This window comes from Capricornis sumatraensis, chromosome 22 (genome assembly GCF_032405125.1).
Source record: "Capricornis sumatraensis isolate serow.1 chromosome 22, serow.2, whole genome shotgun sequence".
Taxonomy (NCBI): domain Eukaryota; kingdom Metazoa; phylum Chordata; class Mammalia; order Artiodactyla; family Bovidae; genus Capricornis; species Capricornis sumatraensis.
This window is the reverse complement of record NC_091090.1, coordinates 53331553-53345590: the sequence shown is the minus strand read 5'-3', so window position 1 is coordinate 53345590 and position 14038 is coordinate 53331553. Positions and strand designations below refer to the sequence as shown.

The 14038-nt window shown below is 50.7% G+C and overlaps 1 protein-coding gene across 1 annotated transcript; it reads right to left on the bottom strand.

Annotated features, from left to right (window-relative positions):
- On the bottom strand, positions 1-13983 carry FAM217A (family with sequence similarity 217 member A). The gene is made up of 12 exons (XM_068994212.1): positions 13971-13983; positions 11796-11860; positions 11526-11713; positions 9130-9178; positions 8618-8706; positions 8423-8544; positions 5276-5412; positions 4439-4523; positions 4263-4276; positions 3563-3637; positions 3407-3474; positions 1-1213 (listed from the first exon to the last, which is right to left on the bottom strand). The coding sequence occupies exons 1-12, from the start codon at positions 13981-13983 to the stop codon at positions 1-3; spliced, it is 2118 nt and encodes a 705-aa protein (XP_068850313.1).
- Positions 13984-14038: the final 55 nt, after the last annotated feature.

Genomic DNA, 14038 nt, shown 5'->3' with positions numbered 1-14038 from the left:
TTATTTTTGGTCAGTGGGTGAGCACTTACCCTTAGCTGTTAATGAAGGTGACAAACAGCAGTTCAGCTTCTGAACACAGAATGGCCTGCCCAGCACCACACCTTTTCGGTAAAGTTCCTTTTTGGCCCTCGGTGCCTGGCTCTCTTCCCTGTGACCATCAGGAAAAGACAGGAGTGTGGGTAAATCCGGTGTAGGAGACTTCGGCGGCAGGCATCTGGCCGAGACCGTTTTAACCAGCAGCTGAGTCGTCTGGACAGGGGCGGGCTTGATTGTGAGTTCTTGGCATGGGTTTAAAACGGAGATGCTGGGATCCTTAAAGTCATCATGGACGGCAATGGCCTGTTTCGGGGTGGACGAGGTTTTCAGAGCTGGCCTCGAACTCCACTTGTATTTGCCAGCGCTGTTCCAGTTCCACTTGGGAGCACGGTATTCAGGCTTGTAAGAACCAGAACTGTTTTTTATTTTCTCATGACTTTTCTCTACACAAGCCATTTGAAGCCCCACAGCATCAGGAGGTTTGGGCTGTCTCGTTTTGGAGACAGCTTTGGAGGAAGGGGGTCGTTCAGTGGCGACCGGGGCACAGAAGGAGGTCTGGAGTCTGGGCCTTTCTCTCTGAATGGTCAGGTGCTGAAGTCTCTCCATGTCCAGCAAACGAGCCATCAGCAGCTCCAGGGAGCTGGCCGGCGTCTCCACTGACATTTTCCAACTGTCAGATTTTGAGAGGGCTAATTTGTGCAAGTCCAAAGTACTGAAAGGAGGGGGAAGAAAATCAGGATATGGAAATACTTCATTCAGTTCCTCTGTGAAAGGTTCTTCAACATTTTCTATTGTTTCTGGCTTTAAGTTCAGGTCCATCTTTTTAAAATAGCTGAGTAAAGCATCGTTTGCTTTTTCATTTTCTGATAAATCACTTTCATCTGTTAAATTTTCCTCCACACTGCTATTTCCATACTTCAGATTCCAGTTTGGAGCAGTTAAAAGTTCTCCACTGTTGTTTTCTAGAGTTGAGCATAAATTAATATGAGGCTCATTCGTGTCCTTGAAAGAGTCTCCATCAGCATATGGACGGCAGAGACTCAGTGGTGCCCGCAGTGCAGGGTGGGAGCCAACTCGCTTGTCCACTGAAGCACCTGTCAGTGGGTTCACACCGAAGAGCCTCATGGGATTATTGGTCATATTACAGCCAGTTTCCACTGAAGATATTTTGAAATCCCTTAAAAAATGATTCATATAATGAATGGTTGGTTGCCTAGAATTAAAATGCTATTAAAATAATGAATAAGAAAGCTTTATCAAAGACTAATGTTTAGCCCCCAATGGCATTCTATCTATCTGTAACAGAAACATATTAATTTTCAAATACGCTCTAACTATATACAGCTATCTATGTTTTTAAAAGTATAGATTAAAATAATAACTGGGCAGTCCTTTGTACATGCATAGATGACTAGACCATTCTACCTAGAAATGGCTAACTGACTTCGAATGGCCACGAGGCTACACGTGGCTGATCATAGCTGCTCGCCTATGAATATACCCTACGTGTAACTAGGATGTCTGAGAAGGAGGCTCTCCACCTCAAACTGAAATTACACTGAAATGTTTATTGAATTAGACAAAAGGAAACTCTCAAAGAGTGTAGTCAGGTTACTTAAGGAAGGCTTCTACTTGGGCCACTGTGGTTTTTAAAAATTAGTCTAGCCAAAATAGGAAGCAAAACAATGTCTAGCTATAAACAAAAATTATCCCAGATACAGTCTATAGCAATTTTCATCTGATGGTACACTTTCATTTTAGGGGTTAGATATTATATTCAAATGAAAACTGCAAAAAAGCCAGGCCATAGGATACTGAATTCACAGTTATACGTTTTAAACACTTACTAGAAACAGTGCCATGGAAAGATTTGATGCATTAATTGACATATATACAGTTGCGTTTTCTTCTTGCTTCTTTTAAAGCCAACTTACACTCAAGTCAACAAAGTAGTCTTGAGGGGTTTACAAAAACTCAGAAAATGGTAAAAATCTATTCATTTAGCTAAGCACTAGGTTTAATGACTTGCCTCTGAAAAATCACAGGAAAATCACGTTAAATCTGTACTTGATAACAGACAATCCATGTAGCAAAAAAAAAAGAGAGCATGGAATCTCAATACGGAAGACTGTGGCTGGACCCCTTTGCCACCAGCTTACAAAGTGGAAATTATCCACCCTGGAGGTGGTCTGAGAGGCTAGACAATTACACCAACGCACTCCGCAAACTTAAACACTCACATAAGCTGTCACGGCTTTTACTCTTTGTTGACATTGAGGAGAAACATCTCATTAGCAAAATGTTTCCCTGCCCTCAAGCTTCCAACTCTGCACCAACACCAGGCCTCGCCAGCACCAGCTGTGAACACCCATCAACTCTGTGTAGTCCTCCCAACAGCCCACGAGGTCGGCGGTTTCATTTTCTCCCTTGGACGGATCAGGGATGCCAGGCCCAGGCAGGCCGAGGTCACACATCCCCGAAGCGGAGGAGCTGGGGTTAAGCCGGGGCGGAGGGTGCCGCGCCCGTGGCTCCAGCCACTGCCCTCTCCTGACTCCATCGCGTCCTCCTGCGTCACCTGACCTCATCCTGCGAGCTCCTGCTCTGAAAAGCAGCCTCCCCCCCACCTCCCATCAGCACCGTCAGCCCGGACACGAGCCACTGCAGCCCCCCGCACGCCTCCGAGCTGCCCCGGCTTCAGCACGAGCAGGGCCGCGCCCCGGGCGCGCAGAGAACCCTCGGCGGAGGGCACAGCGGCTGCAGGGGAAACGCCCGACGGTCAGAGCCGGGACGGCGAGCAGCCCAACTCGGCAGCCTCCGCAGACGACACCCGGCGGCGCTCAGTCCACGGAGACGTCCCCGTCACTTGGAGCTGTGATGTGGAGCCGCCTGCCAGCGGGGTCTCACCGAAGAACCCGAAGGGAGAAGTCGGCCCCAGACAGGCTCTGAGGCGAGGAAGGGGGGCTGCGGGCGCGGGCCGCGCTCCCACAGCCGGCTCAGCCTGCCCCGCGGGCCTCCTGCCCCCTGTCCTCACCTACAGAAAGACGCCGTGCCAGCAGGCCTCCCAGGCGGGGCTGCCCCGCGGCTTCGGGGCGACACGGGGACGCGATGAGGCCGCCGCTGGCGCCTGCCTCGCTCGCTCCTCTCGCCGGGGCTCCGTCCCCTCCGGACGGAGGTCCAGCCGCTCCTCGCCCAGCCCCTCCGCGGCCAGGCCCGCCCCCGGCTTCCGCACACGCTCGGCCACTCCCTTCCTCAGGGCTTCCCCGGGGTTTGCACACAGGCCTTTTTGCTTCTGGTTGTTTTTTGGCCTACTTCAACTGAGGAGCTAATTCGTCTGCAGCTATGTGTCTCACAGTCATAAACACTCGCTCACCTGAGCTCCGTGGTGCTTGCTTCACTCACAGGGTAACTCCACAGCTGGAAGAGCCCTCGTTTACTATTCTAAGAAGAAAACCACAGACGTTTTAGTAACGGCATGCCTTTTTAAAAATAATAAAATACTTTCAGAGTGTGACAGATAGAACCCCACCTGTGTTCTCTGGGGCACGAACTCTGAGAAAGTGAGCTCCAGCAGGAGCTGCTTTGCTGGAATTTCCAGGTGGGTCTATAAAGCGGCAGAAGACATTTAAACACCCAGCATCTCTACTCCCGACGCTTGTTCTAAGAATGTACAGTTCTTGTTCTAACCAAGCACTATATGCTAGAATCTGATAATTCACCCTTATACGCATATTGGTCTGTACCGACCTCAGCAGGAATAGTATAATCCATTTAAAAAGATCAACTAAGCACCGTTAACTAATAAGACGGCTATCCTTAAAATTGTCTTTATTTTATTAAGTAAACTGTTTTACATTTTGATCAATAAAAGCAGATGAAAGTAATTCTTTCACTACTTCAAAATATAACCGTTTCAACTGCCTTAAGGCATCGTAAGAGCTGAGACCACCTCCCTTTTGGCAGTGACTAGAACATATTATCTTCATTAGAATGTTAATTTCCATTTATAATATTGTTATATTGAAAAATGCGATATAATAAGATATTCACTTAATGACCTATTTGCAGCTTTGTAAAACAGTAAGCGAAAGCACTGACTTGACTTGTTTGAAGAACTCCATAGAAATAAAATTTAAAGTTTAACTTAGAGGAAAGAAGCTTTCTTTAAGGAACATACGATGTCATGCTAATGTGCTGTGAATTATTTAAAACCAAATATTTATCCTTACCTTGTTAATTTTGCCTGAAAGAATGTGTACGGGAAAAAGATGACAATTAATAGTTACATAAAACTGGTGATACTCAAAACAAGCCCCTTTAACATGAGTGGTTGTTCCTGTTACAAATAGGGATGTAAGTTTCCGTATATTTATAAATATAAGCAGACACATCCGGGATCTCTTACCACCTGCGGCGCTGTCCCTCCCAGGTGGGGGGCTTTTATTTTCAGGAACAAGCGCTTCTGCATCCAAATTCCAGCGAGACAAGCTCTAAAACAATATTTGTTTCAAGAAACTTAACGTAAGAAAATTTTACAAGCCCAAGTACATGACTTTATAGGTCTTTTGGGTAAAATATGACAAAAGGCACCAAGTTCCATGACCCCCACCTCCACCCCATATGGACACTCAGCATTTCTGAGCGAGAAACATTCGCCTTCAACTATTATCAGCTGGATAAGACCTCAGGAAATGGAAAGGCTTTTATAAGAATTGATATCTTCGTTTCAAAACTGATTTTAAAAATATGATAAAGTGTCCAGTTCAGTGTGTCCTGGGCACACGATGGCTCATTCACTAGATTTTATGTATCTGAGTATCAGATCTGAGAGTCTATGAAAGTCTTTCCATCAACAGAACAAAATCTCTGACCCTCACATACTCAACACTGACTAGCCCGCATCTCAGTCCAGACTCCAGATGTTGAGAAACATGCAGGAACTGTTTTTTTTTTTTTTTTTTAAGGCAAGACATGAATAAGGAAAGGTGCAGTATCTACTGAGGACCCACGTTCCAGACACTGCGCTGACCGCTATGGGGAAAGGCATGGGTGTGTGCAGGAGAGGGTTGCAGTAAGGCATTCTAGAAAAGAGAAGGTGAAGAGGTGGGCAGTTTACTTTTAAAAAAACTAATATTTGAGGGCTTCCCTGATGGCTCAGTGGTGAAGAATCTGCCCGCTAATGCCGGAGACATGGGTTCAATCCCTGATACTGGAAGATCCCACACGGAGCAGCTAAGCCCACGCAGCTCAACTGCTGAGCCTGTGTCCCGGAGCCTGTATACTGGGACCACTGCAGCTGCGCGCCCAGAGCCCGGCTCTGCGACAAGGGGCCCCAGCCCTTCGAGGAGAGCAGCGCCACTTGCCCCAGCAAGACCAAGCCTGCAGGCAGTGGCAGAGACTGAGGACAGCCAAACCAAGGAAAGAAATAAATTTTTTTAAAGTAACATTTGAGGGATGAACTCAGCAGCTTTGTTACTGCAAATGAGAAAACCCTTTGTAAACTAAACTTTAAGCAACATTCACACCAATGAAATGTTAGGTAGTATTAGGTCATCATGACTGCACTAAGGAGAAAGAGGGACAAATCAGCTTAAATACAGGATGAGAATTTAACTGATCCACAAGGAAGTTACCTCCTGGCAGGAAGGAGAGCTGACCTTTGGAAGGTGGGCCTTGGTTTATCTTTTCCTAGAGGCAATGGCACCCCACTCCAGTACTCTTGCCTGGAAAATCCCATGGACAGAGGAGCCTGGTGGGCTGCAGTCCATGGGGTCGCCAAGAGTCAGACACGACTGAGTGACTTCACTTTCACTTTTTCACTTTCATGCAATGAAGAAGGAAATGGCAACCCACTCCGGTGTTCTTGCCTGGAGAATCCCAGGGACAGGGGAGCCTGGTGGGCTGCCAGCTACGGGGTCGCACAGAGTTGGACACGACTGAAGCGACTTAGCAGCAGCAGCAGCAGCAGAGGCTTTTATTTACAAAAAAAAAAAGTTAATAAAATTCTTTGTTCTTTGAGAGAACAGGCTTTGGATCTAGTCTCTGCATGAGAATCACCAGGTGTGCTCTTCAAAAATAACAGTTTCCCTGGTGGTCTAGTGGTTAAGAATCTGCCTGCCAAGGCAGGGGTCACCAGTTTGGTCCTTGGCTGGGTAAGGTTCCACAGGCTGGGGAGCAACTAAGCCTGCGCACCGCAGCTGAGCCCGAGCCCTAGGGCCCGCAAGCTGCAACTCCCGGGCCCACGGCCACAACTAGGGCCGGCGGTCCGCAACCAGAGAAGCCAGCACAGTGAGACACCCGCACAGAGCAGGCCCCGCAGCCAGGGCAGGCCCCGCAGCCAGGGCAGGCCCCGCAGCCAGAGCAAGCCCGCAGCCAGAGCAAGCCAGCGCATGGCAAGGAAGATCCAGCATGGCCAAAAAAAAAAAAAAAAAGTAAATACATGCAATTAAAAAAAAAAGTTGAGAAACACAGATGCTGATTAAGTAGGATGAGGCCAGACACTTGTATTTTTAGAGCCTCCTGACAGATTCTCAGGCTTCTCTCCCCTCTGTAATCCTGGTTCCCTGGGACTTCCCTGGTGGCTCAGAGGGTAAAGCGTCTGCCTTCAACGTGGGAGACCTGGGTTCAATCCCTGGGTCAGGAAGATCCCCTGGAGAAGGAAATGGCAACCCACTCCAGTATTCTTGCCTGGAGAATCCCATGGACCGAGGAGCCTGGTAGGCTACAGTCCACGGGGTCGCAAAGAGTCGGACACGACTGAGCGACTTCACCTTCACCTTCAAGGTGCAAAACAACCTGTGAGAGAACAGCCCTACAGTAACACGATAAAGGGCAGCAAATGAAAACTGCCCCACCGAGATCACAGCTAGATCACAGCAAAGACGAATCGAAGTCACCCACCGAGATCACAGCGAAGAGGAAGTGAAGTCACCCACTCAGATCACAGCGAGATCACAGCGTAAGAGGAAGCGAAGTCACCCACCAAGATCATATTGAGATCACAGCATAAGAGGAAGTGAAGTCACCCACTGAGATCACAGCGAAGAGGAAGTGAAGTCACCCACTCAGATCACAGCGTAAGAGGAAGCGAAGTCACCCACCAAGATCATATTGAGATCACGGCGTAAGAGGAAGTGAAGTCACCCACTGAGATCACAGCGTAAGAGGAAGTGAAGTCACCAGGTAAGGAAGGCCGTCGCCCACGACATCTGCCACATTGTAAACTCCCTACAAGTGGGCAGTGGGCCCTCCTACTTGATATCCACCTGCCTTGCCAATATTTTTCACAGAAAACATGTGAGGGTATTAAACAGGTGAGCACTGTCGAGGAATCAAGGTGGCATGTTTCATGAAATCCCATTGCAATCAGAAATGTTTGGAGATTTGCAGAGAAGCTGGTTAACTTGTCCTTTGTTAAAGGACAAAAATGTTCAGGGCAGTCTACGAAGTACTCTGTAAATAAACGGGAAAAGAAATTGAAAAAAGCGTGGATATATGTATGACTGAACCTCCCTGAGCTGTGCACCCGACGCGAACACAACACTGCCGACCGCCTAAACTCTAATATAAAATCTAAAAAGTTTTTAAAGAGAACTTTTCCGTCTGGTCTTGCGAACGCACCTAGAGGTGGAGTGCACACTGCTCCCAGAGAGAGCAGCAGGGCCGCGGGGCACCTCGCAGAGGCGCTGAGCGCGGCGGGTGGGTGGGGAGGCGGTGCCGCGCCCCCCGCGCGCCACTGCGCCTACCTCCCAGGGGACGGCCGCGCCCGGGCCGGCGCCGCTGCTCTCACCGGCTTTTCTGCCCATCTTGCTCCTCGGTTTCCTGGGAATCCTGCTCAGGTGTGGGGCAGCACATGGAGGGCGAGGCCCGCGGTTGAGGCAGAGAGAGCGTCCAGAGGGTAAGAAAACGCTTTAGAAGGGGAGAGGCTGGCCTGAGGGCAGGCCGGCTCACGAGAGGGGGTTAACTGGGAACCCAGGCCAGCCAGACAGAGGGAGGGGGGCACAAAAAAGAGAAAACGGGAAGACCTAAGTGTCAGAAGACGGAAACGAAGGTCTGAAGCGAGAAGGGAGCTACTATCAGATCGGAAGAGTAAAACACAAACTGGCGAATCGTCCGGAAGTAAGACACAGGGCCGGGCTGTCTGCTTTCCAGCATTTGAGTCAGGGGCCCCGCTGGAAAGCGGGATCCACCTTCCGCACGGGCAGCGCAGACGCCCCGCGCCCCCACCCCGCCAAGTGCCTCAGCTCCGCCGAAAGGCCTGTTTCCCACCCCAAACGACCCTGGTCCCGGGCCCCCGCCGCTCGAGGCAGAGCCTGCGGGCGCAGCAAGCGTCACGGCTTTGCCGAGGCAGATTAAGGCGCGGGTTCGGACCCGCTGCAAAAACGCAGACCGACGGCAGCTACCGCGGAGAGCAGGGCGCTCGCCGGGCGTCTCCGGGAGGGACGCCGCTCGGGGACGCTCGGCGCCCGGGGATCAGCCAGGCGGGGGCGACGGGGCGGGGTGCCCGGGCTCCTAACGGGGGCGGGAGGGGAAGGGAAGGGAGGGGAGGGGAGGGGGGCGTCCGGCCGGCCCGGCCGCCTCTTACCGCTCGGCGCCGCTGGCCCCCGGCTCGTCCCCGGCCGCGTCTCCGGGCGCCCCAGCCGCTCCGCGCGCCCGGCCTCCGGCTCGGCGGGCCTGCGGGGAGGACAGAGCGCGGCGCCGCCTTGCACGCAGACCTCCGCCCCGACCTTGACCGCACCCCCTGACCCCTGACCCGACCTTGACCCCGGCCTCCCGCCGGACCCTGCAGCAGGTCCAGGCTCCATCCTTACCTTCAGCCCGGCCCCGTCCCCTGACCGCAGACCCGACCCCGACCCTGCGTCCGACCCCGCCCGCGACTCTGCCTCGCCCAGCCAGCCTGCTCCCTCCTTCGAGACCCCGATTTGGGTTTGCAGTAGGATTTGCTTTCAGTTCGTTGCTCACCTGTTGCATCAGAGTTACTGATTTAAATTTCTCACTCGCTACCTTTTAAACACCTTGAAGATGAGACCGGGCCTTTCTCTGACTGGCAGAGTGCCTGGCGTAACAGACAGTCGGTACGTGTTTGGGTTAAATTACCCCCGAAGTGACGTTTTTCTGTATGGTGTGGTTACTATGTTCAGGCTTCCTGCGGAACATGCCATAGAGATCAACCAGTGTAACACTCAACAGCCCAGCGAGGGCGGTACTTCTAGGGATTCTTGTTTTATAAATCAGTAACCTGGCCTTAAATATTACATTTCCCAACTTACAATTTCTTGAAAGCTAGTGACTTGGGTACATGTGGGTGTCCACATATTCCTAGCTAACACTGACTAACGTATCTAAGTGGGAAAGGGTTTTCTGTTCTCTGGCTGGAAGACAGAAGTGATGTGTGTATGTGGACACGTGTGTGCGTTTCACATGTGTGTGCGCACGTCACGTGTGTAGCTTATGCAGCCCCCATCCTTGCTTTCTGTTTCTGCTTTTCCTTCAGCTTCAGAACTTGACCTGCTTCCTAATCCCTTCAGGCCCTTCTGAGCTGTGGCATCCAGGGATAAGCACATCCTCTAAGACCCTCTCTTTTTTTCCTTGACGGAACATCGTCTTAAAAACGCTCCTATTCTCTCTGTTTGATGATTCTTCCTGTCTCTGGAGACTTTTTGAAGGCTTTGCATCAGCATCAAAACCCTGCCTCCCTTCCCCCAAGTTGATAAGGTTTTTAGCATCACATGTTCAACACAGCAGTGACCGCACAGTCCCCACAGGGTGTTCTGGGAGAGCGAGGGGCCAGGCCTCTCGAGGGGTGGAAGGGCCAAGCTGTGGATGTGGAGGGTGCGGGGTGGCAGCCGGGGAGCCTGGGCAGAGCCTGGCTGCAGGCTGGTCTTCCCCTAGTCCAGCCCGGAGAGTCAAGGCGCAGGCTGGACGTGGCTGTTTTCCAGAGCAGCTCAGGTCCTGGGCCAGCCTTCTGGGCAGCCTTCTCGACCAGCCCCAGGCTTCTGCGGGATTTGGTTCTGCTGGTAGCCTTACTTCCAACCCGCTCCTCCCTATTAACCCATGAAGCAGGACCGGGTTGCCTCTGTCTCTTGGCACTGGACAAGCTCTTCCGTCGGTCAGGATGGAGCTGGTCCTGGTGGGCAGAAGGGAAGCTCCTCGGGCCAGTCACCCTGTGGGCCAGGGGCCTTCTCCCCACCTCAGGCTCTCTTGCTGTGGGAAGGTGACGCGGACTCTTGACAACTACTTTGGAGAGCGCTCTGACATACCTTCCTTCTTATTGTCCAGGCTGATGGACAAGGTCAGGAACAACAGTGCTTAGCTTCTCGTTCTCCTGAAGGGAACAGTTCTCTGCATCCGCCCCCCTCTGCCGACACCCTCCGTGACTCCATACATTCCCTTCCTGCTCCCTTGATTCTCCCAGGTATTGCCAAGCTTGGGGCGGGTGGTGTTCTGCTGAAGGATCTTGTGCAGTGTAACTATGGACTTGCTTGCAGAAAGTCAGGGCCATCTTTTCTAATTACTAATATGCATTTCCTTGGCCACACTGCATGGCACGCGAGATTTTAGGTCCCTGACCAGGGACCGAACCCATACCCCTGGGAGCGGAAGCCTGGCGCCCTAACCACTGGACCCCCAGAGATTTTTGCTCTCTGTAAGACTCTATAACAGTGGGAAAGACTCCGACTCAATTACGGGCAGCTTGCATTTAGTGTGTCCAGGTAACTCGGTTTCCCTTACCCCACCCCCCACTTGCCTCCCTTTCCAGCCTCTGCTTTGTCTTTCAGTCAGGGCCAATTATATTCATCTCCAACTTAGGGCTCCATTTTTGTGAGATTTACCTTAAATAGCCTAACTTCCTTGTATTTGTATAATTCTGCTCTAAGAAATATTCACGGAGTTACTTGTAGTTAGAAGTTGTGTTTTTGTTTGAAAAATTAAGCTTGAACGCGTTCCTTCCTTATTTGGGAGGCCCCAGTTGTGTTGTAAGAAATCTTGTTAAAAACCTGCTCCTAGAAGGTGTGTGATGGACGTGTGCATGAATATCTTTCCAGTGTCAGATAGGCACAGACATCAGGACGTCCCACGCCTGCCTCTGTTGCAGCTCACACTTTTGATCCAGTTCTCAATCATGCTTCCGCCTTTATTTCGATTTTTCTGCAAGATTTGATTTCTACTGTTTGAGTTGCTTTATATGTCTCCCTGTCCTCCAGATGCCTGTTCTCCATAGCTGGGTTTTCTTAGCTTTATATCCCCCTCTCACTTTGGATTTGGGTTTGGTTTTGGGGATCAGAACTTACTCTCTGGGTGAAGAACCTGCCTGCTAGTGCAGGAGACCTAAGAGATATGAATTCAGTCCCTGGGTCGGGAAGATCCCCTGGAGGAGGAAATGGCAGCCCACTCCAGTATTCTTGCCTGGAGAAACCCATAGAGCCTGGTGGGCTGCAGTCCATGGGGTCGCAAACAGTTGGACACAGTGAGCAACTTAGCACAGCACTTACTTTCTGCTGGCAGGAAAGCTGTGGCTTGGATCCTCCTCCTGGTAGCTGGGGCCTTCCCACCTCAGCTGCTTGGAGCGGAACACTCTCTTCAGCACGCTCTCCATCAGGAACCGGGAGATGAGCCTCTCTCTCTGGACGTTACTGAACACCTTGCCCTCGGGGAGCCAGCTGAGCTTGTCACACCCGCCCTGGAAAGGGGGGGCTGGGAGGAGCTCGGGAGACACGGCAGTCCTCTGCGGGAACACCGACAAAGGAAGGAATTGCCGTTACCTGGAAGTCAAGAATGAGAGAGCAGCCTGCCCAGAAGACCAGCGCCCAGTCCTGCAGCAGCCGTGCTGTGGGAGCAATCGCGCTGATAACACGTGCGCCCCCCCCCCGCCGGGGGCTGCCAGCCCTTCAGGGCGACTCGGGGCATCACAGTGACCGGCGGAGCAGGGGCACGCCGAGGGGAGGTCCTCCTGATCCTTTCTAGGGAGAAGATAATACTCGACCCCACGTTCGGTTTTGAAAGGTAAGTGTACCGGTCACTGAAGAGCAGAATTTTAAGTAAGAGGGGTTCAGAACAAGGCTCACAGGGGAGGGGTTTGTGTCCTCAACATCAGCACCTCAGGCTGAGAGCAGTTTGGCCACAGTGAAGGTCACGCAGCTACCAAACTGAAGGTCACAGCTGGGCTTGGCACCCCACCTGCCCCGTGAAGACTGTTCACGCCCACCCCAAACAGGGTTCTTGCCACCGCACCGTCATCAGAGCAAAGGGATGAAATCCAGCTCCTTGAAGAAGACGTACCTGTGGCAGAAAACACTTATTCCTCCGAGTTTATTTAAAAATAAAAGGTAATCATCGTGGCCTCCTGATTTCAGCCAAGGTCAGTAAACTTCAGATTGCTGGAAAGATTCCAACAGCTGTTATTTAGAGCAAAGTGTGAGAATATATAGATTAACTCACAGACTTCGAGAGCCAGCTAATGGTTGTTGAGGGGGGGGGCGTGGGGGGGATGGAGGCGGGAAGGGATAGTTAGGGAGTCTGAGATCGACACGTACACACCACTATATTAAAAATGGACGGGGCTTCCCTCGGGGTCCAGGGGTTAAGCATCTACCTTGCTGTGCAGGGGATGTGGGCTTAATCCCTGGTCGGGGAACCAAGATCCCACATGCCACAGGGCCACTAAGCTCACGTGCCACCACTACTGAGCCTGCGTGCCACAACAAGAGAGGCCTGCACGCTGCAACCAAACCCAGCACAGCCAAAAATAGACACTGTCTTAAAAATGAAATGGAAAACCAACAAGGACCTGCTGCACAGCGCGCGGAGCTCTGCTCCATGTGAGGCGGCAGCCTGGATGGGAGGCGGGCTTTGGGGGAGAACAGATAACGTGTGTGCAGGGCTGAGTCCCTTTGCTGTCCGCCTGAAACTATCACAATATTATTTGTTGATCAGCTATACTCAAATACTAAATAAAATGTTAAAAAAAATATATGGGTCAAATAAAGAACAGGCTTGTGGTTGCCAAGGGAGAGGGGAGTAAGAGGGGAATGGATTGGAGTTTGGGGTTAGCAGATGTGAGCTGTCATATACAGATGGAGAAACAAAGTCCTACTGTATAGCGTAGGGAACTATATTCAACATCCTGTGATAAACCATAATGGAAAAGAATATGAAAAAGAGTGTGTGTATATGTATAACTGAGTCACTGTACAGCAGAAATTAGCACATTATAAGTCGACTATACTTCAATTAAAAAATATAAAAAGAACATATAGGTCAATTTATGTGAACTGGAAAAAATCAATTTTAATAGATTCCCTTCCTTGGCCTTTGAATGGCTTAAAACATGGTTTGTTCTTCCCTATTTATGTGAAAGAGGATTTAGAGTAACCCAGTCACATCTGCTTGGAAGAGAGAAACTTCTGGCTTCCAGAATATTCTACCCTCCCCCTCCACCAATTCCTTTCTCTCTCCAAAAGCACCCGTGAAATTATGAGACTCACACTCTATTCCGGGGGCTCTGGTTAGTTCTACACCTATTTAAAATGTATTTGTATTTAAAGTGCATCTTTCTGTTTACTTTTTAAAGTTGCAGTTTTTAAATTTGCAAGTTGAAAATTCAGAAGTGGAATTTTGTGTCTCCTGTGCTGGGGACCATGATACCATCATGACTTTCTTATAGTCCTGGCCAAGGGTTTTGACGTTTGATAAAAAGCTGGCCCTCAGGCACGCCCCCCAGCAGTCCAGTGGTTAAAACGCTGCACTTTCAATGCAGGAGGCGCGGCTCTGTACCTGTTCGGGGAATGAAGATCCCCGGTGCTGCGCAGCGCCACCAAAAAATAGGGGGAGAAAAACAAACAAAAACTTAAAAACACTCCTTGCTTTCACCATGTGAAGCTGAAGTGACGTTGCTGAGTCGTGTCCAACTCTTTTCGATCCCATGGACTGTAGCCTACCAGGCTCCTCCATCCGTGGAATTTTCCAGGCAAGAGTACTGGAGTGGGCTGCCATTTTCTTCTCCAGG